The 26,692-nt window shown below is 41.8% G+C and overlaps 1 protein-coding gene across 1 annotated transcript in view; it reads right to left on the minus strand.

Annotated features, from left to right (window-relative positions):
- Window positions 1-299: 299 nt before the first annotated feature.
- Window positions 300-26,692, minus strand: part of ACBD3 (acyl-CoA binding domain containing 3) — a 40,988-nt gene continuing 14,595 nt past the window's right edge. The window contains exons 2-8 of the mRNA XM_058669260.1: window positions 16,177-16,318; window positions 15,454-15,594; window positions 12,226-12,384; window positions 10,740-10,914; window positions 6,117-6,303; window positions 4,213-4,497; window positions 300-2,339 (exon numbers count right to left, since the gene is read on the minus strand). Of these exons, the coding sequence (XP_058525243.1) occupies window positions 2,128-2,339; window positions 4,213-4,497; window positions 6,117-6,303; window positions 10,740-10,914; window positions 12,226-12,384; window positions 15,454-15,594; window positions 16,177-16,318 (1,301 nt within the window). The 3' untranslated portion in view covers window positions 300-2,127. The remainder of the gene's footprint in view (window positions 2,340-4,212; window positions 4,498-6,116; window positions 6,304-10,739; window positions 10,915-12,225; window positions 12,385-15,453; window positions 15,595-16,176; window positions 16,319-26,692) is intronic.

The raw sequence follows: 26,692 nt of genomic DNA on the forward strand, positions 1-26,692 counted from the left end.
GGCCTGGAAAAGCAGTCGAGGACGGCCCAAAGCCTTGAGACCCTGCACTCACATGGGAGACCGAGAAGAAGCTCCTGGCTTCGCATTGGCTCAGCTCCAGCCGTTGTGGTCATTCGGAGAGTGAACCATTGGACATAAGCTCTTCCCCTCTGTCTCTCCTCCTCTCTGTATATCTGCCTTTCCAATAAAAATAAATCTTAAAAAAAAAAAAAACAAACATTTAAAACATTTCTTGTCCACCTAGATGATGAAATTCTGTATCAATGCCTGAGTTTCTATATTAATGAAACATCAACAACTTACAGATAAACATTTTAATTGATTAAATATATTATTTTCAAGATCTTTTTGAAATCACACTTTTACTGTACTAATCATCAGCCAAAGGCAATAAAAAAGTTTAAAACCCAAAATGTTCTAACATGAACACATGACAGGACCTGCTGCTATGTAAAGTAACACACATTGTTCCCAAGAACAATATTTTTAGAAGATAATTCATCTTAACCTGTGCAAGGACAAATTTGTAATCAAAGGCTGGAAGAAATATATATTAGTGCCTACTTTTTAAAAGTTTATTTTACATTTTAAATACAGTATTTTTTCTCATTGAAAAAAAAAGTCAGGGAATGCCTAACTCTGTGGTTCCTATACCATATGTACACAAGAGCTGTCAGACAGCCTGACAAATGCCTGGGATGTAACCGGATGGGCATCTGTGATCTGGGACTACTTCTGAACCAAAATTTAAACACAAAGAAAGCACTAAGGAGAAAAACAATCCAGTTTCTGAACAACGAAAAGAGAACAGAGTTAGGTACATACAAAACCAGGTATTAAAAAACAAGTAAATGCACACAAACACGAAACTCAATAGCCCATCTGCAGTGAACTGTGTATGCTGCAGCAACTAATGGAAATCTTCCTACTTACAAGAAGTGATTTATGCTTTGAAATTGAAAAAAATTAACTTTCAGTAATAACATTGCATGTATATTGCCATCTTTATCATTTGTCTAACACCCACCCTTCTCAAAACAATCTTGAGACTAGTCAGTTACTTACACAGTTTGAGGCAATTAATCCATATTTGTTTTTAGTAAGGAAAACAAAGATGTACTTCTTCCCATCAATGAAGACATTATAGATTAAAGCTATAAAGTTTTAATGTGGGCATATGTATTTCCAATTCTGGTAGTGAAATCCTGTCAGTCTTGTGTCTAAGTGATAGTGCAAACAAGAAGAAAATGGGCTGTGTCTGGCAGTAATTTCCATTTCAGTGCAATGTTCCCCACATACTGCATTTGAACAATTTTATGTATTTTAATTCAGTAGGTGCCATTTTGAGTTTACCAAGTCCCTAACTGTATGCTCTGTAGAGCAAATGGTTTCAATTTGAGATGCTGTATCAAAGCAAGAGTTAATTTTGTTTGCTACTGGTAGTATAAAAACCAATAGAGAGAAAAGGCCTGAGTTGCAGAGGTTCCCTCAAGAACATTTGCTACATTTCATGCATCTTGATATTTCAGTTGTCTTTTGGGTTGAATGTTTAAGATTATTTTAGAAAATAATCCTCTGCAATATAACTCTAAACAGTGTACCCAAAGCAGAAGCAATCTGGGTTATTCAACCAGAGCAAGATCAAATTGACAATTTTTTTCTATACTCCGTGAGATCTTCAGCCTTAAATTTTAGAAATGGTAACCTTCGATCAAAGCCAGCTGCTTGTAACATATCAAATTCCAGGGTGCTGTAACTACCAGCTCCTTAAAACACACAAAGCAGGCAATAAGGGACTAACCGTCAGCCAGGTGGGGTCAACACTGGGGTGTTTTATTTTGGAGACTTTAAATATTTAACATTTAGCTCTTGTAACTTCAGAATCCACTAGTGACTCTGTTGACCAGCACCTGAGGGCTGCATGAGTCTGGGAATCCCTCTTAACCCCAAAGAGTTAATGCTAAAGCATCTCCAGGAAATCCTTACGCCCAACAAGAGTTCAAGAACCATCAGACCAAAATCAACAGGGTCAACACTGACTCTAGTGCTCCATCCAAAGTCAAAAGAAATTTCCAAGTTAAACACCGTATTCTGCCTAACCCTAGATTTCAGACTTTGTTAGCATCTTTATCTGGTATAATAGACTCTGTAGTAGACTGATTTTGACCTCCACAAAGAATAGGAGTTGTCAAACTTGAGGAGATAGACTCCTCTTCCTGGATACTGGTGGCTGCCAGCGTATACTTCCTCGTGACAGTCCCGTCGATACACAGGTACAATCTCATCCAGTAGAGGCTTGGTGGCATTCTTTTTGGCTTTCTCTTCAGGAGTGACGTTCTCTGTGAGTAAAGACAAGTAAATGAATGGATCAGGAAACTGTATGTGTACCAAACAACTATCTTGTCTCTGAAAAACTGCTTTTTAGGAATCCTCTCAAACCCTTCTGCAGCATAAATGTGAGCATGCACTAATTAATGGATTTAAATATCTGAGTACCTCCTATGTCCCAGCACTGAACTGGTGGGCCCTGGAAGCCCTATTCTCTCTTGTCACCACTGCTCCTATTTCTGAAACTCATTTTGCACTTCCACATGCATCCCAATCCTAATTCTCATGCATTTAAATAAGATCAATTTATCTAATCTCCCAGGTCTCCCACATGGGAGCAGGTTCCCAAGGCTTTGGGTCATCCTCTAATGCTTTCCTAGGCCACAATCAGGGAGCTGGAAGGGAAATGGAACAGCCAGGACAGTAACTGATGCACCCTGGGCCTTTTTTTTTTAAATCCATGTGAAACACTCTAGCTCATTTAGCTTAAGACTAATGTGGGGGGCCAGCATTGGGTGTAGTCTGCAACAGATACCGGTGCCCGTTTCATGTCCAGGATGTTCTACTTCCATTACAAATAAGGAAGGCCCAAGTGCTTGGGCCTCTGTTTCACTGTGGGAGCCCTTTTAATCTGCCTCAGGCCACTGCGGCCATTTGGGAAATGAACCAGTAGATGCAAGAGTTCTTTCAAATAAATATATCTTCAAAACTGCACAATGAAAGATTACTGGAAAAGATAAACAAAATAATCTTATTAATTTAAACAAAGACTTGGACTTAGAAACAAAGTGAAGAATTAAACAGGATGAGGGATGGCACAGCCACACCTGTCACAGGAATTTGGGCATAAAGCAATGAATGAAAGATTTTTGTTTTCAGATACTTTAAAAACAAGTCCCTTTAAAGTTTCTTTTCATTAGGGCCAGTGTGATAGCCTAGCAGCTAAAGTCTTCGCGTTGCACATGCCATATGCCACTTGTACATATGGGTGCCAGTTTTAATCCCGGTGGCACTGCTTCCCATCCAGCTCCCTGCTTGTGACCTGGGAAAGCAGTTGAGGATGACCCAAAGCCTTGGGACCCTGTACCCATGTGGGAGGGAGACCCAGAAGAGGCTCCTGGCTTCAGATTGGCTTAGCTGCAACTATTGGGGTCAATTAGTGAACCATTGGACGAAAGATGTTTCTCTTTCTCTTTCCTCTGTATACCTGACTTTCCAATAAAAATAAATAAATCTTTTCAAAGTTTCAAAAACCCACAGGAGGAGGGATTACAACATCCTACTTCATCAGAGAAAACAAACTCCTGTCTACTTTGAGACTAAGGAAAAGCCAATGACCAAGAAAAATTGTATTCTTCCTCTATCTGCAATTAAGTCCGAAGTTTCAATTAAACACACATATGGATTAAAGACATACGGGTAACTGAAATATGTGAGTTCAATCTTCAAGTGGGGCAAAGCTATGCTGACTCCTAAATAAAAAACACCAAAACTCACAATTCCATTTCCCACAAACTTTTTAAAGCACCTTTGTATAGGAAATACAAATTTAGATACATTTCAGAACTGAAAAATTCTTGCTCCTTTAAATTCTTCAAAATGATCTCACACAGTCAGCTTTTCAAATATACAAAACAATTAAAAAGGCATTCAAAAAGCAGTGTGACTGCAAGCCCTGGCATATAGAAAAAAATTCACGTTCAGGACCCGTCTCACAATAGGAGGTTGGTGTTTCTCACAACCGTGTTAGCTTAGGCTGAATGAGGCTGCTCCCTGTCTATAAAGTATTGATCAGGAAGCAGAACGCTGGCTGATATCTGAGCTGTGTTCCATTTCTGTCGTCCTACAACCTGGCAGTTACTGAACAGGGACCAATGGTTCTACCTTCTTCTTCCTCGTCGTCATCACTGGACTCGCTGACATGCACGCTGACAGCGGTGTTAGGAGAGTCTGTCCATTCAAAATACACCCCAAACCCAATGTCATAACTGTCTGTGGCAAATTCCCAAAAGAGATAGGATCCTTCTTCATGCGTAGGTACTCGAACAGTGACCACTTCTCCTCGGCCCACTGTAATCACAGAATCCGCATCCTGCCGAATCTTCTCTTTAAAGTCTTTGATCTGGGGTCGTGTCCACATGGAAGGAGCTGCTATCACTGGAAGAGATTCTAAAGACAACAGGATTACAAAGCTACAGAGAGGCAGCAGCACTCCCAGGACCATGTGCCCAGCTGTACTGAGCTTCCAAGTTTAACATGGAACCTCAGTACAGCTAATATTCCAAGGTCTTAGAGGGATAAAAACGCCTCCCTTGTTAGTCTTGCCCGCAAATTACTAAGTACAAGTACTTGGAGGTCAACAAATCAGTTCAAGTAACAAATGCAATCCACAATCTTAGAAGTGATTTTTTTCCAACATTCTAATTATGTATGAGGATTTAACAGTGACTTTGGAAACTTTCTAACTGGAAGGAAACAGGGCTTTGACACCAGTCTACCTGTTCAGAAAAAGCTTCTGGGGCTATTCTAAAGAGGTTCAAAAATGCAGGAAACTTTGGCTAGATTAGAACCCCAAGAATGTGAGAAGTTCTGCTCCTGAGTAGTATCTGTGTACACCACCCTACTCAACAGAAATTACAAAAACTTAGTCTCAGTTGAAAACATTTTTACAAACTCTAGCTCAGAAAAAAAAAAAAAAAATGGGAGAGGGAACTGGAAACCAAGGGTTTCAAGGTTTTTCTGAAGTTTTTTTATGTTACTAGTTATAAAAATCTCAGAAACCAAAAATCTTAATGAACCACACTACCCCCACCACTACCATCACTGAGCTGCTCTTGTTCTCCATATTTGGTTAATTGCTACTCTCTCACTTCACCTGTCCCTTCCTCAGGGAGGCCTGTTCTGACCTCTGTGACTAATCACCCTCTCACATACTAAAATGTACGTTGTGTGTGATTCTACCACACCACGGATATACCATGACTCAAAAAACCTTCAACCAACTATTAAATTGATGAATGAGCTGCCTATTGCAAGCTAGCAGAACTTGGGAAATGCTAGTTTACCTTCTGTGCAGCACAGTACCTTAAGTCTCAAAAACTGTGTTTCAGTATATGGTAGCCAGCCTCCCACATGGCCCACAGTGATCCCCATAGCCCGGGTCCTCATCCACAATGTATCAGGGTTGCTATGTGTGACTGATACAATACAGTGGGAATGCTAATGCTTTACTTCCAAAATTAAGGCATAAAGGACACTGCCACGTCTGCCTTATTCCCTTCGGGTTCTATGCCCTGGGGGAAGCCAACCACTTTGAGCTGATGACATGTAAGCAGCCCTATGCAGACAACTGCCAGCAGCCAGCACTAACAGGTTCACCAAGTGAGGGACACATTTTGAAAGCAGAATCTCTAGTTCTAGTCAAGCCTTCACATGACCACAGCTTCAGCCACTGTCCTGACTGCAGTCTGTTGAGATCCTCAGCTAGACCCACTGAGCTACCTCTCCTGAATTCCTGACCCTCAGAAATGGTGTGAAACCGTTAAATATCCAGTGTGGGCTACTTAAAGATAGTAAATTGGGTATGATTTGCTACACAGCAACGGAAACTCAACATACATGTAAAAAGAAATGACATCTGATCTGCTTTCCTGCAGAAGTGGCAGAGGCAGACTACGTAAGAGTGCTCCATCTTAACAGATCCAGGTAACTGTCTTTGAAAGCTAGTGCCACTCGCCTTACACCTGTTCTTCATTTTGAATTGCATGAATACATAAGTGGAGCCATACCTTTTGGTCCATTCTCCATGGCTTCTTCTGCAGTTTCTGGTTCAAGATCTTTTTCAGCGTTCTCAGTATGGGTTTTGGCCTGTCCATTTACTGACAGCATATCACTTGATACAGCTGCATTCACTTTTGAAGATGTAGGCAAAGAGGCCCCAGTCGCTACTACTTCCTGTTGTTTCTGTAGTGCTGCCTACAAGTCAAGAAATAGCAAAGATACGCTGACCAGGATGGCTAACACATGAGACATTTACCCTGGTGTGCATTCGGCCTTTACACTTGTGCTCAACGTAAGTAATCTCCAAAAAATGATTAATAAAATAAAAGCTGGTAAGATTATCTATAAGGAGTAGGAGTCGTGTAGTACTAAACTGTTAAAAATGATAAAAATTTAATGTGGACAAGAAACATTTCTGTGACTGGACAGTCATTAGAAGAACCAGGAAAAATTAAAGTAGGTAGAAATAACCTTAAGTAAAACTGTTAAATACAAAAAAATTGAACACAGTGTGAGAGATGGTGTCAGCACCATGGTGCAGCAAGTTAAGCTGGCAGTACCATCATTTCATAAGGGCACTGATTTGAGTCCTGACTGCTTCACTTCTGATCCAGCTCTCTGCTGATGGCCTAGGAAAAGCAGAAGCAGATGGCCCAAATCCTTGGGCCCTGCCATCCACATGGGAGATCTGGAAGAATCTTGCTCTGTATAAGTGTATGTATGTATAACTCTTCCAAATAATAAAATTTTGTATTCATTTATTTGAAAGGCAAAGTTATATAGAGAAAGAGGGGTCTATCCATCTGCTGGCTCACTCCCCAAATGAGCCTTACAGCTGGGCCTAGGGCAGGCTGAAGCCAGGAGTCTAGAGCTTCTTCCACATCCAGTAGGGTTCAGGAGCTCAAACACTTGGGTCATCTTCTGCTGCTTTCCCAGCTGCATAAGTAGGGAGCTGGATCAGAAGTGAAGCAGCTAGGACTTGCACTGGTGCCAAATGGGATGCTAATCAGCATCATAGGTGGTGATTTAACTTGTCACCATGCCATAGCATCAGCCCCAGTAAATAAATCTTAGGGGAAAAAATTCAAATACATAAAGTTTGAATTAGGAAAATTAAACTTGCTGGAAACAGTCACAAAAGCAATTAATATAGGTAGAAACTATAACGGTTAAAATCTGATAATATATCCTCAAAGTAAGAAACAAATCAAATATGAATAGTTATTCTAACATGGACAAAAACAATCAATTGAGACCTGGTATTTAGCCACATCCTACACTGAGTGGCTGAGACACTTGCACTCAAGACCTGTACTGAATTCCTGGGTCTCAGCGTCAGCCCAGTCCAGACCAAGTTGTTGTGAACATTTGGGGAATAAAACAGAAGATAGGAGTTCACTTATTGTCTATCTAATCTCTGTCTCTCAAAAACAAAAACCCACAGAAAAATTATGATCACAATTAACTTGAAAACTATTAATCATGGTGCAAAAACATGCTGACCTAAGAATTTAAAAGGCTTAAAAATACAATCTGAGGTAAACAATATTTTCTCAGTGAAAATCACTTAATAGTTATTAGATTGTTTATGTCTATAAATATTAAGTTAAAGTGTCCCAAGTCAAAATGAGACAATAAAAGTAAACCCAAAGTACAAGTATTTGGGGGACATTCCCATTCTAAATCAAGAATTGAACTACAACATACATATAAGAAAAAAGCACGAATCCTAATTGTCCAACTTCATCAGTTTTCAAAAATCAATCATCTCTGTAGCCCTGACTTCTCCATGGGACCCCTTTCCAGACACTGCCCTACAAGGGTAGAATTATTCTTACTTGTAACACTATGGGTTTGTTCTGTCTACTTTTGAATTTCACATAAATGAATAACTAATATGGTATATGCTATGAAATGGCTCTAGTTTTAAATATATACAAAGCCCTTTTAAACCCATGGCTTAGTGATACTATAATATTTTAGCCCACCTGTACACATGCTCATTTAATGCATCATTTACAGATCAATTATGTAAATGATCATCAACACCCCTTTCTTTTGCTAGCCCAAGCTGGTAACACATTTAAGATTTTAAAATACCTTTTTCCAAGGCCTAGATTTTTAATAACTTCCAAATTTTCTATGCGTCAGATTCCATAAAAGTGCACACAACCAACACAAGTCAGCATGTTCAGAACAACCAGAAAGTGGAACAGCATTTTTCATTGGTGAAATAGCCCCAGCTCAAATGCTCCTTTTCCACCAAGCTGTTCTTGAAGTTATTTAGCAGAATAAACAAACTTCAATCTCTGTAACCCCACTGCCCAAGAATATGCATCTACATACAAGAGACTGTGACTACCTACCAAATCTTTTCTACACTGTGGAAAATTTGAGAGAGAGAGAGACTGAGAGGAAATGCCCCAGCAGCCAGGGTTGGGCCAAACCAGGAGTTGGCAACTTGAGCCATGGCTCCCAAAAGGATGGCATGGATCCAATTACTTGCATTTTGCTCAGTATGTACATTAATACTTTGTAGGATTGAAGTTCCCTTTATTCTTTTCTTAGTGCCTGTCCACTTTTCCCAGAAGCAACCAATCTGAAAAGCTGAGTTTCTTCTAATCTCAATTGCTGTGTTCTAATTACTTCAACAATTCTTAGTATTTTGTCCTCATGACTTTCTTCAGATTAAGTGACAAAACAGGAGAATCAAGATGGCAGAATAGGCGGGATGCTGGAATGTTGCCATTGTCCATGCCTACAATGATGGTCATTTGACTATGAAGAGCTGTACTATGGTAATGATATGGGGAACTCAGTGAGGGTGGAAGAAGGGGAATTGGGGAGGGGGAGGGGAAATCCTGGGGCCTATAGAACTATATCATAAAATAATAATTTAAAAATGACAAAAGAGATCTGAACAAGACAGTGCATGAACTACTCTATCAAAGATTTATCTTAATGGCTATCTAAGAAGCAAGGAAAGGGAAATAGCATGTTGCATAGGCTTTAGAGGACAGAGAGGAAAGCTCTCAAAAATAACACTGGTTGGTCCTGGTGTGGCAGCCTAGTGGCTATAGTCTTCGTCTTGCATGCACCAGGATCCCATATGGGTATCCAAGCTGCTACACTTCCCATATAGCTCCCTGTCTGTGGTCTGGGAAAGCAGTTAGGGATAGCCCAAAGCCTTGGGATCCTGCACCCACATGGGAGACCAGGAAGAAGCTCCTGGTTTCAGATCGGCTCAGCTCTGGTCTTTGTGGCCACTTGGAAAGTGAACCAGCAGATGGAAGATCTTTCTCTTTGTATCTCATTTTCGCTGTATATCCGCCTTTCCCAAAAAATAAATAAACCTTTAAAAACAAAGCAAAACAACAAACAACAACAAAACACTGGTCTTGAATGAACTCTGGTTTGGCATCCTTTTCTTCTCAGGTAGATTTCTACTGGGGAGATGAGGATGGAATTACTGACTCTTGGCTTCAGCCTGTCCCAGTCTCACCTGGTTGTAGACATTAAATTAGCAAATGGAAGTCTCTCTCTTTTTTTTTTAAAGATTTATTTATTTCATTACAAAGTCAGATATACAGAGAGGAGGAGAGACAGAGAGGAAGATCTTCCGTCCGATGTTTCACTCCCCAAGTGAGCCGCAACTGCTGGTGCTGTGCCAATCCGATGCCGGGAACCTGGAACCTCCTCCAGGTCTCCCACACAGGTTCAGGGTCCCAAGGCTTTGGGCCATCCTCAACTGCTTTCCCAGGCCACAAGCAGGGAGCTGGATGGGAAGCAGGGCTGCCAGGATTAGAACCGGTGCCCATATGGGATCGCGGTGCATTCAAGGTGAGGACTTTAGCCACTAGGCCACGCCGCCAGGCCCTCTCTCTCTTTTTTAATAAATATTTTTAAAAGAGGCCATTTGTTATATCCATAAAAGGAATGTAAAATCAGTATTTTCTATGTAGAGAGAGCATTTTCACAAGATAATTATTATTTTATTCCTCTGACACTCCTGCAAGGGTAACAGGGTAGGTCCTTGTTTTATATTCTATTCTTATACAGAGAAGCAAAAACTAATAAATCAGAGCAACAGTAACTAACTAAGATTAAAGCAAAGCTGCAACAGAATCAAGCGTGTTTCCAGGCTGGTATTACTGTGCCTTTCCACCTAAATTATCCTAATACTAAACGCTACAATGTTGTGGTGAGCACTCTCTAGCTATGGTGCCTACACAAAGTCAAAATGGACCCACTGAAGCTCTGGTAAAGTGGCCTATGGGGAGAGGACATCAATTCACTGACTGAAGGATGTCCTTCCACCAAGGCCAGCTGGCCAGGCCCCCATGGTTCCGGGAGCACTATTAGAATCGATGCCAGACTCACTATAATGCCACTGGCCTATGCAGCTCACCCAACCCCAAGGAGAATGGCTGTATCTGCTGCTTCAACAGCCTATGTTTTCTGTTGTAACTGCCAGTGCAACACCAAGTTCTGTCTAAAAGACAACTTAGAAGTTACACTATACCTCAGAGACTAACTAATGCAAAATGCATTGGCAATTGCTAAAAAGAACTTGAGTTTCCATGAAACTAAAAAACTTCTCTAAGGCTAGAGTCTAGTGGTGTCTATCATACCTGTTGCTGTGCAAGCTGGACTTGATACAACTGCTGCATGTATTGCTGATAGTGTTGCTCCTGCAACTGGCGGATGAGAATCTGCTGCTGTTCGTAGTTCCCTGGATACTGCTGGGCTGCATACTGCTGGAACTGCACGGCAGTCTGGGAGTTTAAAGCTGCCATTATCTGCTGCCTAAAAACATTAAAAAATATACACTAGTCTGACTACAGGAGACTGTTCATAATAAAATAAATGTTATTTATTGTTATGGCTTATAACTCAAAAATATCTAAGCTAATAATCTATACCAAACAGCCTGTGTTACAAGCTCTGAATAAAGATTCATGAAAATAAACTTGGCCTCTAAATTTTTACTTCAGAACATTACTGCCACCACTATTTTCACAATCATGAACATTTACTATACACATCCTATGTGGCATGCCATGTTCAAAGACTTGGCTGAGATTATACTGCATTTGAATGCAGGATGTCTGGCTTCAGAGCTCACAGTAGTGAAAAACAATGCTGCAAGCTGATGGTTGTCACACATGGCAGAGGGAGGGATGCTGTTGCCCATGGCTTCTCTACTTCATAAATGAAAAACAGTTAAAGACAGCACAGCTAGTAGTGGATGACTAATTAGTATAAAGCCAGTAAAAATTTCTGTATCTATACCATTTTATTTAAAGAATGATTTAAAAAAAAATACTAAATACTAAATACATCTGTGCATGCCTGGCTTAAAAATACTAATTTCTATGAGCTATTATAATTCTTTTTTATTTTGTTTCATACAGGCACATGATGCTTAACCCAGTAATGTCATCATCTTGATAAACTCGAAGCCATCTTATAATGGATAAGTAACAATGCAAGTATCAATCACATCCCCTGAATATAGCATGACAAGATGTCTACCTAGAGGATCCCAGTCCTGAAAAACAGAACAGTCATAGTCTCTCTTCAGGATAAATGTGGCCCTGCAGGAGTTTGAAGCAAGCACTGAAGCTTCTTCTGAAGAACTGCCCTAAAATAATGAAGTAAATTCAATGGACCCTCACATTCTGTGGTTTAACCTATATATACCATGTTACTCCAAGAACGCCAGGCTTTCTAATGTGTACAAATCACTTCTTCCCTGTATTCACAGCTCCCTCGTCAAGATTGTTATTTAGAAACAGCCCCAGATCACACAAATTCAGGCTCCAACAGCTTTGTGTACGCCAAAAAAGGGAGTGATAATTTTTAGACAACAGGAGTAAGGCAGCAAATGAAAGTAAAAATGAGATCATGTGAGCCCAGAGCAGACCAAGCAATTTCCAGGTTGTGAAAGCTAATCCCAACCAAAAGATGCTTAACATAAGGCCTTCTCAGCAATATCAAATACGGATTTCCTTCAAGTCACAGAATTATTCTTCAGTACATAACGGTAAAATTTCAAGTGGCAACAGAGTGGCAGTCCATTTCCTATTTAAAATATAATTCACACAACAAGCTTACTTTTGCTGCTCTAACCGGAGTCTCTCTTCCTCTATTCGCCGCCTCTCCTCCTCCTCCCGCCGGAGCCTCTCCTCCTCTTCTTGTCTACGCTTCTCTTCCTCCTTTTGCAGACGTTCTCTTTCTTCCTCTTCACGCCGCCTTCTCTCCTCCTCCTCCTTCCTGCAGTAAAGGACAAAGAATGAGTCCTAATAATCAAGCTGTTTAAAATTAATTAACAACTTCATTTCCCAGTGAAAACTGACAAAACCTTTTTACTAAGTATGTAGCAATATCCATCAGAGTTCTGAAACCTACTCACATCACTAGGCTTATCACATTCAAGATCACATCAATATTTATGCTGCAATAGAAAAAGATGTCCACAAACAAGATACTTTTTACAAAAAGATTTATTTACTTATTTTTATTGGAAAGTCGGATATAGAGAGAGGAGGAAAGACAGAGAGGAAGATCTTCTGTCTGCAAGATACTTAAGTATGGGGCACTGGTTCCAGTCCCAGCTGCTCTACCTCCAATCCAGCTCTCTGCTAACACTGCCTGGGAAAGCAGTGAAGGATGGCCCAGAGTGTTTGTGCCCCTGCACCCACTTAGGAAATCCAGAAGCTACTGCCTTCAGGCTGGCCCAGCTCTGGCGATGTGGCCATTTGGGGAATGAACCAGCAGAAGGAAGATCTCTGTCTCTCTGTAACGCTTTAAAAATAAGTCAGTCTTCTTTTAAAGGATTTATTTATTTTTATTTGGAAAAATCTTCCGTCTGCTGGTTTACTCCTCAACTGGCTGCAACAGACAGAGCTAAGCTGAAGCCAGGAGCCAGGAGTTTATTCCAGGTCTCTCATTTGGGCCATCCTCTGCTGCTTTCCTAGGCCACCAGCAAGGAAATGAATCAAAAGAGCAGCAGCTCAGATATGAACCATTGCCCATTTAGAAAGCCAGTGCTTGAGGATTGAGGATTAGCCTGAAGAGCTACAGGGCTGACCCCAATAAATAAATCTTAAACAAACAAGCAAAACAAAACAACCTCCCCCCCAAAAAAAAACACTTAAGGATCCCCTCTAATATATGCTCACAGCACTAAAGGATCTTCCTATCTAACATCTGCCTTAACCGTTCAAGTGCACATGCTCCAAAAGGACTAGGACTGCTTATCTTGTACCATTACATCCTCCAAGTTTGCAGAAAGAATAAGTCCTCAACAACCATGTACAGAAGCGTACAATGTCTTAAGAGAAGGACAGAAGACCTAATGTAAAGGAAATGAAAACAAAAAAGTGAACACAAGAAGTTCTAAAAGACATACCCCAAACTGGTCGAAAAATTTTTAAAGATGTATTTATTTTCATTGGAAAGCCAGATAGAGGAGGAAAGACAGAAAGAAGATCTTTTGTCTGTTAATTCACTCTCCAAGTGGCTGCAACACCCAGAGCTGAGTTGATCCAAAGCCAGAAGCCAGGAGCTTCTTCCGGGTCTCCCACATGAGGACCCCAAGGCTACCACATGGGACCCTGTCAAATTTTTTCAATGTTAACTCTACTATATTCTTCCCCAAATCATTCTTGAATGTTTGGCCCAGTAAAACACTGCTTGGGACCCCATATTTTTATCTCTAAGAATGTGATGGTTTGGACTTAGCATGATAGCCTAGTGGTGGCTGATGTCCTCGCCCTGCACGTGCCAGGACCCCATATGGGTGTCACTTTTAATCCTGGTGACTCTGCTTCACTTCCAGCTCCCTGCTTGTGGCCTGGGAAAGCAGTCGAGGATGCCCAAAGCCTTGGGACCCTGCACTCACATGGGAGACTTGGAAGAAGTTCCTGGCTCCTGGCTTCTGATCAACTAAGTTCCAGCCATCACGGCTATTTGGGGAGTGAACCAGTGGACTGAAGATTTTTCTGTTTCTCGTTCTCTCTGACTTTCCAAGAAAAATTTTAACAACTTAAATATTTCACATAAACAAATAACAAACAAACAAATAAATAAATAGATGTAACAGGGCCCAGCACAGTAGCCTAGTGTGTGCTAGGATTCTATATGGATGCCAGTTCATGTCCTGGCTGCTCCACATCCCATCCAGCTCCCTGCTTGTGGCCTGGGAAAAGCAGTCGAGGACGGCCCAAAGCTTTGGGAGCCTCTACCCTCATGGGAGACCCAGAAAAATTCCGTGGCTCCTGGCTTCGGATTGGTTCAGCTCTGGCCATTGTGGCCACTTGGGGAGTGAATCAGCATACAGAAGATCTTCTCTCTGTATATCTGACTTTCCAATAAAAATAAATCTTAAAAAAAAAAAAGAATGTGAGTTATTACCTATGAAAAAGAAAGAGCTGAAAGAAAGGTAGGAAAATTTTCAGTGTTTCATATTTTTTTACAAAAGGAAAGATCTCTATATGGAAGGTATTTATGTATTTTTTTCTGAAAAACCATTTTAAGGGGCTAGTGCCATAGTGTAGCACCTTAAGCCTCCACCTGTAGTATCAACATCGCATATGGGTACCAGTTCCAGACTTCAGATCCAGCTCTCTGCTAACAGCCGGAGGAAGCAGCACACGATGGTCAAAGTGCTTGGGACATTGCACTCATGCAGGAAACATGAAAAAGCTTCTGGCTCCAGATGACCTGGCCCTGTTTCAGCTGCTGTGGTTTCTGGGGAGTGAACCAGCAGATGGAAGGTGTATCTGTCTGTTTCTCCCTCTCTTTCACTATAACTCTGACTTTAAAGTAAAATATGTATGTTTTATTTTAAGATTAATTTTTATTAGAAAGTCAGATACACAGAGAGGAGGAAAAACAGAGAGGACCATCTTCCGTCCGATGATTCACTCCACAAGTGGTCACAACGGCTGGAGTTGAGCCAATCCGAAGCCAGGAGCCCAGAGCTTCTTCCAGGTCCCCCACATGGATGCAATGTCCAAAGGCTTTGGGCAATCCTCAACTGCTTTCCCAGGCCACAAGCAGGGAGCTACATGGGAGGCGGGGCATCTGGGATTAGAACAGACACCCGTATGGGATCCTGGCACATGCAAGGCAAGGACTTTAGCCCCTAGGCCACTGCACCAGGCCCCACGCCTACCTTCTTCTATAACTCATAAATGCCTGCTCACATTAGGAAATTGAAACCATTACTGTAACTTGAGACCCAAGGGAAGACACCTGGTCTAGAATACACACTTCACAAAATATAATCAGTCTAAAGGGCTGCACAGGAACAAAATAGTCTGTACCCTCAAACTTCACCTTTTTTTTTCTTGTTCTTCCTTCTCTATCTTGTGGGATGCAACATATGTTGAAAAGAGATGGCAACATCGATTTAAGAGCTTGACAAATTCTACCATCGCATCTTCTTTAGACATGTTTCCTAGGGCTGCCCACTCTCTCCTGCAGAAAATAACAAGGAAAGTTTCCCAAGTTTAAGAGTGAAAACTTGCCTGAACTTAAACCAAAATGTGAACTAATTCTCAATTATGATTAAAATGAAAATTAATTCTAACCTTAACCTAAGAAAAATGCTCAAAACTTGAAGTTTCAAAAGCATATGATTTAATAAATTTACTAAATTATACAGGTCACACACTTCAAGTTAACTGCATTTTTGATAATTCCCATACAGCAGGAATATCAGTGCTTTAATTTTTTTACATTTAGCCTTAACTGAACAAAATACATTCAATGTACTATGCTACTACTCTACATCCCAATAAGGTCATCAATTAATATGTATTTTAAATGGCTGCTGCTAATATTATTTATGTTTATAATCAGATGAGTAAACTTCTTCCACAATATTTAGCCATAATCATTTCCAATTGAAAAACAGATAAATAAGTGAGGTCTCCAGCTACAAAGAAAAATGTTATGGTTCTTTTTCTAAACTAATGAATCAGCTACTTACATGTAACCAATTGACACACTTTCTAACACTATTCTCATGAACTTATGTATACTAAAAAAATTTGTTACCTCCGGTCATTCCCCAACACATCAAAGAATCCAACTTCAGGACAAGTGTCTGGATTATATGGACCCATTAGAACCTGCTTATGCAGTGCTACAAGTTTTAGCTTCTCTTCGTAAGTTGGATGAAATGCTTTGCCATCTTTCTCTAAAAAAAAGAAATACAAAGGAAAATTAGCACTGGAAAAATACATAAATTTTATCATGATATAAAGATTTAGCTATAAGGTATGTCACACACTATATAAATAATATTAGAGTGAGATATTTATTTCAAGTTCAAAATTTTAAATACATTCTAAGGCAGAAACCTTCTATGCTGAATTATCTATTTAGAGAGGGGAAGAGAGGGAGAGAGAAAGAGAGAGAGAGAGAGGGAGAGAGGGAGAGTGTCCACAACAAGCTATCTTTTATCTGCTGGTTCATTCCCAAAAGCCAGGTCAATAGCCAGGGCTGGGCCAGGCTCAAGCCTATAATATGGAGTTTCTTAACCTCCCATACATGGGTGCAGGATTACAAGCACTGAGTCACCCTCTTTTGCTTTCCCATACACCTTAGCAGGGAGCTGGACTGGAAGTAGAGCAGCCGGGTCTTGAACTGGCACCTACATGGGATGCTGCAGGCATGTCCTGCAGCAGCTTCACATGCTATTCTATTATAGTCCCTATACCAGCCCCTAACTTCTTAAGTTATCTTCATTCTCATAAAGACTATGGGTAAAATTTCCATCTGTTGGGCCAGAGTCTCAAAGAAGAAAGATAACACTAAAAAAGTGGTAGACACCAAGGAATTTCATTTCTACTAGTTTTGGGTCTACATGAGAGTTTTGTTGTATTTATGGTTTTGATCTGTTTAATGATATTTGATCCAACAGAGACTAAAACTTGAAAACCCTATTTAATAGTGAGTCCTTGGACTTGCATGGAAGTCAGGATGAGACACACTAGTCCCTCTGGGTCTTTTAGGGTGTTGCTAAGTAACTACAACTCTCACAGAGTGTCAGTTGCTTTTTACCCAGGACATGCAGCAGGCTCCTAGGGACTCATTCCAGAAGAGCACTCCCTATTCCAGGTGAAAGGGCATTCCAACAGCTCATCTGGCAGGGACATTTAATGGACTGTCACCTCCAGCATCTCAAATAATCCAAAAACACTCAGTGCTAGGAAACCTTTGGGACGTGAAGGAGAGCAAATTCCACCTGTTGGAGATTCTCTGAGAAGGAATTCCCACATTCCCACAAGCACAGTATCACACACTACAAATACCCTCTCTCAAGTAAAGGTCAGACTTCTGCACAAAATACGAAATGTTAACAACATATTTGACTGCAGTCCTTTATGATGCATTCTTTACAAATGGTAATTTTTAGCAATCAGTCATGGAAAATGGATTAAAAATGGATCTCTAAACTAACACTACTGTGCAGCTGGACCTGTTCTAAAAGCAAGAGGGAGGATGGGATGAGATTGCATCTGCCTAATCTTGTATGCCTGTATCAAAATAAAAGCCTGCAGAAAATGGGTAAGATCTGGACCAGAGGAGAGGATTTAAGAAAAGCTTGGTCTGCCTGAGTCAGCGTCAAAAGTGGATACTGGGGCCCGGCGGCGTGGCCTAGCAGCTAAAGTCCTCGCCTTGAACGCGCCGGGATCCCATATGGGCGCTGGTTCTAATCCCACAGCTCCCTGCCTGTGGCCTGGGAAAGCAGCTGAGGATGGCCTAAAGCCTTGGGACCCTGCACCCGCGTGGGAGACCTGGAAGAGGTTCCTGGTTTCCGGCTTCGGATCGGCGCAGCACCAGTCGCTGCGGTCCCTGACCTCAGCTCTGGTCCTCATGCTCATCGATGGGAGTTCTAGCATATCAGAGGGGTGCCCATAATTCCCTGCTAGGAAAAAAATGCCCACTTGAAGCCCTGGATTTTGCACTTTCCAGGTGCTTCAATGGTCTAGCCTGATAGGACTTGCCCCTGGTCCCAGTACCTGCTAGCAGATGCTGCTAGCCTTTTGCTTATAATATGTGCACTGCTCTAGCCCTAAGGTCAGCCCATTTGGGCATGCCTTACAACCCTGCTGGAATTAGAACAGGTGCCCATATGGGATCCAGGCACGTGCATGGTGAGGACTTTAGCCACTAGGCTACTGCACCAGGCCCAGTGAGAGGAATTTAACCACTAGGCTACCACACTGAGCCCTCAGTCCAGTTTTGACAGCAAGTATCTGGGCGAATTGAGACTAGGGCGGAATATGTCAACCAATACCTTGGATTTCCCCAACTTGGAGCAATGAAATCAACAATGTCTCAGAACTTTCAGAACCACTTAAGCAGCACCCTCCGATCATGCTCCACAATGTCCTAGCTTCCACTGGCAGGTAAAGGAAGAAACACATCACCATCAGCCTACCAGATGCCACAGCCTACTCATGCTGCCCCAGATGAAGGTGCCTCTGGACTACATCACCACTTCTCAGGAGGAACCCCAGGTAACAACTACCAAGGAAAATAAACTCAAAAACTTTTTAATCAACACTGGAGCTAGGTACTCACTTCTAAACACCTAACAAGGCCCTCTGTCCTCCAAGACCATGGCTGTTACTTTCCACAAGTCCCTCGTTCAGCCTACTGAGTATCACTCAAGAAAAACCTATTTAATACACACCTGAATATCCAATACCTTGGGTGGGTTGGCATTTGTGCTAATGAAACTAATGTACAAATTCAATTTTTACCCGAGACGCTAGATATTTAAGGCATTTCCCGACCAACCCTGTGCTCTTCACTCTTCATCGGAAATTTTTGAAGAAATCCTACAAGAAGAAGCACCAGAAGTACGGACTGAAGGAAGGAAGATAGAGCCAAGACCCACTTAGATGCAAAGGCTCAATATTCAGCACAGTGTTTTCAACAAAGGCACAGAGCCACTGATAGCTACATTCCTTAGATACCAACTCATTCAACATTGCCAGTCTCCATGTAATACTCCCATTTGTCACAGCAAAAACTGGAGACCAAATAGCATCATTTTGTGCAATAATTAATGGGCCAAAACATAGAAGATATACACGTTATGGTGCCAAATCCACAAACCTTGCTTAACTCTGGGGGCTGTTGTTGGTTCAGTCTCATATTTAAAAGACAACATTACTGTATACTCATGAGAGTCCCAAAAACTGCTTTTGAGTGGCATGATCTAGAAATTAATGTGAGAAAATAAATAGTATTGTATTTCACTCCCACAAGGATTAAAAAATGTGCCTGCCATCTTTGAGGAAAGGCCTGGCATGACGGCTCAACTGGCTGATCCTCTCCTCACAAGCGCTGGGATCCTATATGGACTGCTCTGCTTCCCACCCAGCTCCCTGCCGGTGGCCTGAGAAAGCAGTGAAGGATGGCTCAGGGTCTTGGGACCCTTTACTACCTGGGAGACTGGGAGGAGGCTCCTTTGGACTGGCTCAGCTCCAGCTGTAGCCATTTTTGGGGGAGGAAAGGCATTGGCAGGGGAGGGTGGACCAGTGGATGGAGGATCTTTCTCTGTTAATCTGCTTTTCCAATAAAATAAAAAACTTTTTAATTCAAGGCTTTTAATAACTTAATGAAGGCATTTTACTCCAATATATCCACGACACTCAATTGTTGGTAAAACCAAAGAAACTGCAGATCAAAATGTAATCCTGACACTAAAATTCTAGGCATACCAAATATGTTTCAAAAATAAAGGCACGGGCCCTGCGGCGTGGCCTAGCGGCTAAAGTCCTCGCCTTGAAAGCCCCGGGATCCCATATGGGCGCCGGTTCTAATCCCGGCAGCTCCACTTCCCATCCAGCTCCCTGCTTGTGGCCTGGGAAAGCAGTCGAGGAAGGTCCAAAACTTTGGGACCCTGCACCCGCGTGGGAGACCTGGAAAAGGTTCCAGGTTCCCGGCTTCGGATCGGCGCGCATCAGCCCGTTGCGGCTCACTTGGGGAGTGAATCATTGGATGGAAGATTTCCTCTCTGTCTCTCCTCCTCTCTGTATATCCAGCTTTCCAATAATGATAATAATAGTAAATCTTTAAAAAAAAAAAAAAGGCACAGGGACCAGTGTTATGACGCAATTGGTTAACCAGACACATCAGGGAATGCTGGTGTAAGTGCCAACTGCTCCTCTTCTGATCCAGCTCCCTGCTTCTGTGCCTAGGTAAACATCAGAAGATGGCCCAAGTATTTGGGTCCCTGGCACCCACGTGGGAGAACAGAATGGAGTTTCTGGCTTTAGTATGGTCCAGTGCTAGATGTAGCCACCTGGGGATTGAACAAGTAAATCTCTCTGTCCCTCCTTCTCTCCCTATCACTCTGCCTTTAAAGAAATTTAAATTTTTAGAAAGAGTATGTATTTCAAAATCAGAGTAATGGGGGGGAGGGAAGAACTTCAATCTGCTGATTCACTCCCCTGATGGCCATAATGGTCAAGTTGAACCAGAATGAGCCAAGTGGAAGCCAGGAGCCATGAGCTTCTTCCAGGTCTCCCATGTGGGTGCAGAGGCCCAAGTACTTGAGCCATGCAGAGCTTTTTTTCCCAGATCATTAGCAGTAAGCCAGATCGCAAGCAGAGCGGCTAGAATTCAAACTGATGTGCCCATAAGCGATGCCATTATGGCAGGCAATGGCTTTACCTATTATGACATAATACCAGACCCCAAATAAGTCAACCTTAAAAAGAAACAAATCTAAATTTCTCAACAACCTGTAAAATATCTAGGCTTTGAGCTGTCTGAAGAACAAAAACTACCACCAGATTGGGGAGAGGCTAAAATGCATACCCATCACCAAAATACAATTACCAGGATTCTTCAGAATGGCTGTGTTATGATGTATCTGGCTAGATTCCCAGCTTCAGACTCATGGTCAAGCCCCCTTCTGAAGCTCTCAAAGGAAATGATAATGAGCCACTTAACTGGACTGCAGAATGTCACTGGACATTTCAATCCATAACAGAAAAGCTCCTATCAGCCCCAGGCCTTGCTTTCCCAGATGTAAGAAAGTCATTTGATTTCTTTGTGCACAAACAGCAAAGAACAGCCGTGGGGTACTACATGAAATTTAAGTAACACCTAGAGGCCTGTTGCATACTTTTCTAAGGAGCTGGACACAGTATATCAGGAATGTCCAGTGTGTTTTCAATAGTAACTGCAACATATGACGTCTTAAAAAAGGCTAGAATGTTCCGCCTTGAGAGGCTATCACAGTGCACACCCTAACTCTCTGTTTGAACAAAAAGCAGGTATCAGCTTACTTCTCAGATTACACAAATACAGGTGATACTACTGAATAACCCAAACGTAAAACTAAAGATGGTGTTCAGTATAAACCTAAACCATCCTGTCTCTAAGAATAGCAGAAAAACATAATTACTGCATGAAGATAACTGACATTTACTCCAGCAGATCTGATGTGACTGCTCAGCCTTTGGAAGAATTGAACTTGGAGATGTGTACAAATAGCAGCTTCAATGATAAAACATGCCAGAAAGAAAGGTGTACAACTGTGACTCAGCGGGAGACCCTGGAAGTGGAGGTCCTCACATAAGATGCCCCTGCTCAAAAGGTAGAGCTCACATCCCCTCACAGATCTTGCACCTCTGGCAAAGAAATAGGCAACTCTATGTAAATGGTTCCTGCAGCACATGGGGCCATATAGATGGGCTTGTTTAACCTCCAGAGAAAAAAGACAATTAATTAAATATGTGAAAGAGATACTGGACTTGTTAGAAGTCATTACGCTGCCAGAAGAAATGACCACAGCATACTCCCCAGGCTATCTACAGCTGCATAGCCAAGGAAAATAATCAGATGGATCAGGAGGCACAGAGCTAAGACCAAAGAGGCCAACTGAAGGATTCTGCATTTATGCTAAGTGTGAATTTATCCCACTTGAACCTCACTTCAGAAATGGACCAAGCAAGAACAGATGAATGGGGATTTCATATGGTACTCAATGGCCATTTTCACTTATAACGGGAGAGATGAAACCCATCACTGGTTACATAAATTCACTATCTGGTTTCACATGCAAAAGACTATCCAAACATCATTCAGAATTATTACTTGTACTAGAAACAACCCCAAAGCAGGACTACCTCTAGTAATCAAGGGATGCAAACTCAAGGAGCAAAACCAGGAGATAACTGGCAAATAGACTCTACGGTTAAGCCAAGAACTAGAGGAAATTATACATACTTGCAAGGTGAAGACTTTAGCCACTAGGCTACCGTGCTGGGCCCTTTACTTGATCTTAAATTATTCTTGAAAAAACAAAGGTACAAGTAATAACTGATTCCACTTGTTTATAAACTGGCCATTTGCTTAGCCAGTTTATAAACTCATTAGGTAAGATCAATTTATCTATTATCTACCCAGGTATGGAAAAATAAATCCCTGGTAAGAATCTCCCACACCCTAGGCAATGCTGGAAATCTTATTAACATCTAAGTTTCCAAATTACCTGGATATTTTTGAATGTGGAAAATGCTCCTGGTTCTATACATGTCTTGATGGCTGGCAGATGGGAGGTATCTGCTTGCTAGTGGTCTATAATCCTATTATTGGGCTCCTTTCTTGTAAGAAGTCACCTGTCTCCACGAAGCAAGGTTTAACCTGTTGCACAATCTTTTCAGTTGGTTCTCCAACAATACCGAATAGTTTCTTCATCTGGTGTAACAAATTCTTATTTTTCCTTTTTTTTATCTTTAAATATTTATTTACTTTAGGTTCTAGTGTGGTAGCTTAGTGACTTTGCTTTGCTTGTGCTGGGCTGCCATATGGGCGCCGGTTCGAATCCCGGCAGCCCCCCTTCCCAGCCAGCTCGCTGCTTGTGGCCTGATAAAGCAGTACAGGATGACCTAGTGATCTGGGACCCTATGCCCGCATGGGAGACCTGGAGATAGCTCGAGGCTACTAGCTTCTAGCTTTGGACCAGATTGGCTCTGGCTATTGTGGCCACTTGGGGAGCGCACCAGATCTTTCTGTCTCTCCTCCTCTCTGTAAATCTAATAAAAACAAATAAATATATCTTAAAAAATCTATGACTACTATAAAGCTATTTGTGAAACACTACTATTTGTTTAGGAGAGTCCATTTTCTACCAGATGATAAATCTGCTTCATTTCAATCATCTGGTAGTAGAACTCAGGTACAGAAAACAATAGCAAATGATGAGTAAATACACAAACTGTCCCCAGCATTTACTAAAGCACTAGTCTAACCTTGAGCACTAAAAAAATGACTCACCAAATAGGTGAGTTTCAGAGCGTTAAGGATATTGCTTTACTGTCTGCCTTTTTTATGCCTAGACAGACTTACAAATGTAAGTGGAGTAAAGCAGTGGATGGAAAACCTTATTGTAAATACAGTAAATCAAGTATTTTTTCTAAAGAGGCTTTGTTTTCAGGGTTAACCCTAGTTGAGGAGTCAAACAGGTATTTTCCCTTGAGGAACCTCAATACTCTCATCATGCTATGTTCATAGGCACTAGCCACCAAAATCATGCTCAACAAATATAGCTACTGAAGTTGACTTAATGGATCAATTCTGGCGATAGTAAGCGAAGCATGGGGCCAGCACCATCGATCAACAGACTAGCCGTCCACCTTCAAGTGCCAGCATGACATACGGATATTCGTGTCCCAGCTGCTCCACTTCCCATCCAGCTCCATGCTAATGTGCCTGGCAAAGCAGCAGCAGAATGTCCAAAGTCTTGGGATCCTGCACCCATAGGCGGAAAGCTGGAAAAAGCTCCTGGCTCCTGGCTTCAGATGGGCTCAGCTCTGGCCACTGCTGCCATTTGGGGACTGAACCAGCAGATGAAGGATCCTTTCTAGTCTCTCCTCTTTGTAAATCTACCTTCCTAATAAAAAATAAATATACCTTAAAAGAAAAAGCAAAGCAGAACTTTCATTCTTGTAAACTGCACTAACATTTCCATTGAGTCTTTTTATCTACTAGTTTAAAAAAATGGGGAGTTCTCTATTAAATACTATTACTAGGGTCTGACGCGATAGTATAGTGGTTAAAGTTCTCGCCTTGAACACACCGGGATCCCATATGGGCGCCGGTTCTAATCCCAGCAGCCCCACTTCCCATCCAGCTCCCTGCTTGTGGCCTGGGAAAGCAGTGGAGGATGACCAAAGCCTTGGGACCCTGCACCTGCATGAGAGACATGGAAGGAGATCTGGACTCCTGGCTTCAGATCGGCGCAGCTTCATCCACTGCAGCCACTTCGGGAGTGAATCTGCAGATGGAACATCTTCCTTGCTGTCTCTCTCCTCCTATCTGTATATCTGCCTTTCCAAAAAAAAAAGAAAAGAAAGAAATCTTTAAAAATAAATACTATTACTAAATCTTCACATTACACTACCATTCTGATTGGAAACAAATTCCATCCCATATGGGATCCCAGTGCGTTCAAGGTGATGACTTTAACCACTATGCTAATGCACTGGGCCCAGAACATTCATTCTTGCAAACGGCATTGACATTTTCAATGAGCCTTTTATATATTTACTAGGTTTTTAAAATATGTATGTAATAGTTTTAACAAAGAGGTGTTCTCTATTAAATACTATTACTGAACATTCACATTATATTACCATTCTGACCGGGAACAAATTCTGTCCCTTTTTTTATTTAAAGATTTGTTTTATTTTACTGGAAAGGCAGATACACAGAGAGGAGAGACAGAGAAGAAGATCTTCTGCCCAATGATTCACTCCCCAGGCCGCAGCAACGGCTGGAGCTGAGCTGATCCAAGACCAGGAGCCAGGAGTCTTTTCCAGGTCTCCCACACAGGTGCAGAGTCCCAAAGCTTTGGGCCATCCTCCACTGCTTTCCCAGGTCACAGCATGGAGCTGGATGGGGAATGGAACTGCTGGGATTAGAACCCTAACATTCACTGGGTCACTCCCAAAATGGCTACAACACCAGGGCTGGACCAGGCCAAAGTTAGGAGCTTCAGATACAGAGGCCCAAGCACTTGGTCAATCTTTCGCTAACTTCCCAACAGCCCTGCCCCAATAATCATACTTTGAATGAGACAGTAGGACAAAACTTTGGAAATGTCTGTTCTCCAAAATTATTTTAATTCCCATGCACTTTTTTCTTAATTTGAAGTTGCATACTTCCAAAGTAATAACAAAGCACTAGAAAAACCAGGATTCAGGGAAAAGCAAACTGGAGAGAGTAAAAGGTAAAGGCAATTTCCAAGAAAACATCTGGGGAAAAAAAAAAAGACTCAAGAATTTAACGACATCTCAGACAGCTGTCTTAAAAAGAAAGAAAAAAAAATGTTTACTAGGGCTGAAGCCGTGTCATAATTGGTTAAACCTCCATCTATGTGCCAGTATCCATCTGAGTGCTGATTCCAGTCCCAGAGGGCTGTTCCACTTCTGATCCAGCTCCCTGCTAACACGCCCCTGCATTTGGGAGACACAAAAGCTGCTCTTGCATTCTGGCTTCAGACAAATCCTGCTAGAGTAATCAGTAGATAGAAGATTCTCTCTTTCCCCTTCTCTCTGTAACTGTGCCTTTCAAATACTACACCTGATCTTAGCCAAAAGGCCGAGAAGCGATGCATGTGCCTTTCAAATTAAAAAAAAAAAATCTTAAGAAAAAAAAAGGGGGGGTTACCATGTACTTAGAAACTAATTATCTCTAACTGCACAAAAGACTTTTTTAAAAAGATTTATTTATTTATTTAAGATTTATTTTATTTTTATTGGAAATTTAGATATACAGAGAGGAGAAGAGGAAGGAAGAGCTTCCGTCTGATGGTTCACTCGCCAAGTGACTGCAACAGCCAGTGCTGTGCCGATCCAAAGCCAGGAGCAAGGAGCCAGGAGCCAGGAACCTCCTCCAGGTCTCCCATGCAGGTGCAGGGTCCCAAGGCTTTGGGCCGTCCTCGACTGCTTTCCCAGGCCACAAGCAGGGAGCTGGATGGGAAATGGAGCTGCCGGGATTAGAACTGGCACCCATATGGGATCCTGGCGCATGCAAGGTAACCGCCAGGCTACCATACCAGGCCCACAAAAGACATTTTTATACAAAGTGTAACCAAAGTACACGATCTGCCTCAGTAACAATAACACAAACAGCCAAACACTAACATTGACTTAATCACAAATGAGGTATAAAATTAAAAGTTTGGAAAGATGGATACACACATTTGTGTGGGGGCCAGAACCATGCCCTAGCTGCTCCACTTCTGACCTATCTCCCTGCTGGTGGCCTGGGAGAGCCAAAAAAAAAAAGAACGGCCCAAGTGCTTGGAACTCTGGACCTATGTGGGAAACCTGGGGGGATGGGTTGGGAATGGTGGAAGCTCCAGGCTCTTGGCCTCTTATTGGCCCAGCTCCAACCATTGTGGCCATTTAGGGAGTGAACCAGCAGATGAAGGATCTCTCTCTGTCTCACCTCTGTAATTCTGCCTTTCAAATAAAAATAAAGCTAAAAGAACAATATAAAAATGGAAGTAATAAAAATTTTTCTAGAAAATTAAGGT

The sequence above is a fragment of the Ochotona princeps genome, chromosome 10, assembly GCF_030435755.1.
Source record: "Ochotona princeps isolate mOchPri1 chromosome 10, mOchPri1.hap1, whole genome shotgun sequence".
In the NCBI taxonomy this organism is placed as follows: Eukaryota; Metazoa; Chordata; class Mammalia; order Lagomorpha; family Ochotonidae; genus Ochotona; species Ochotona princeps.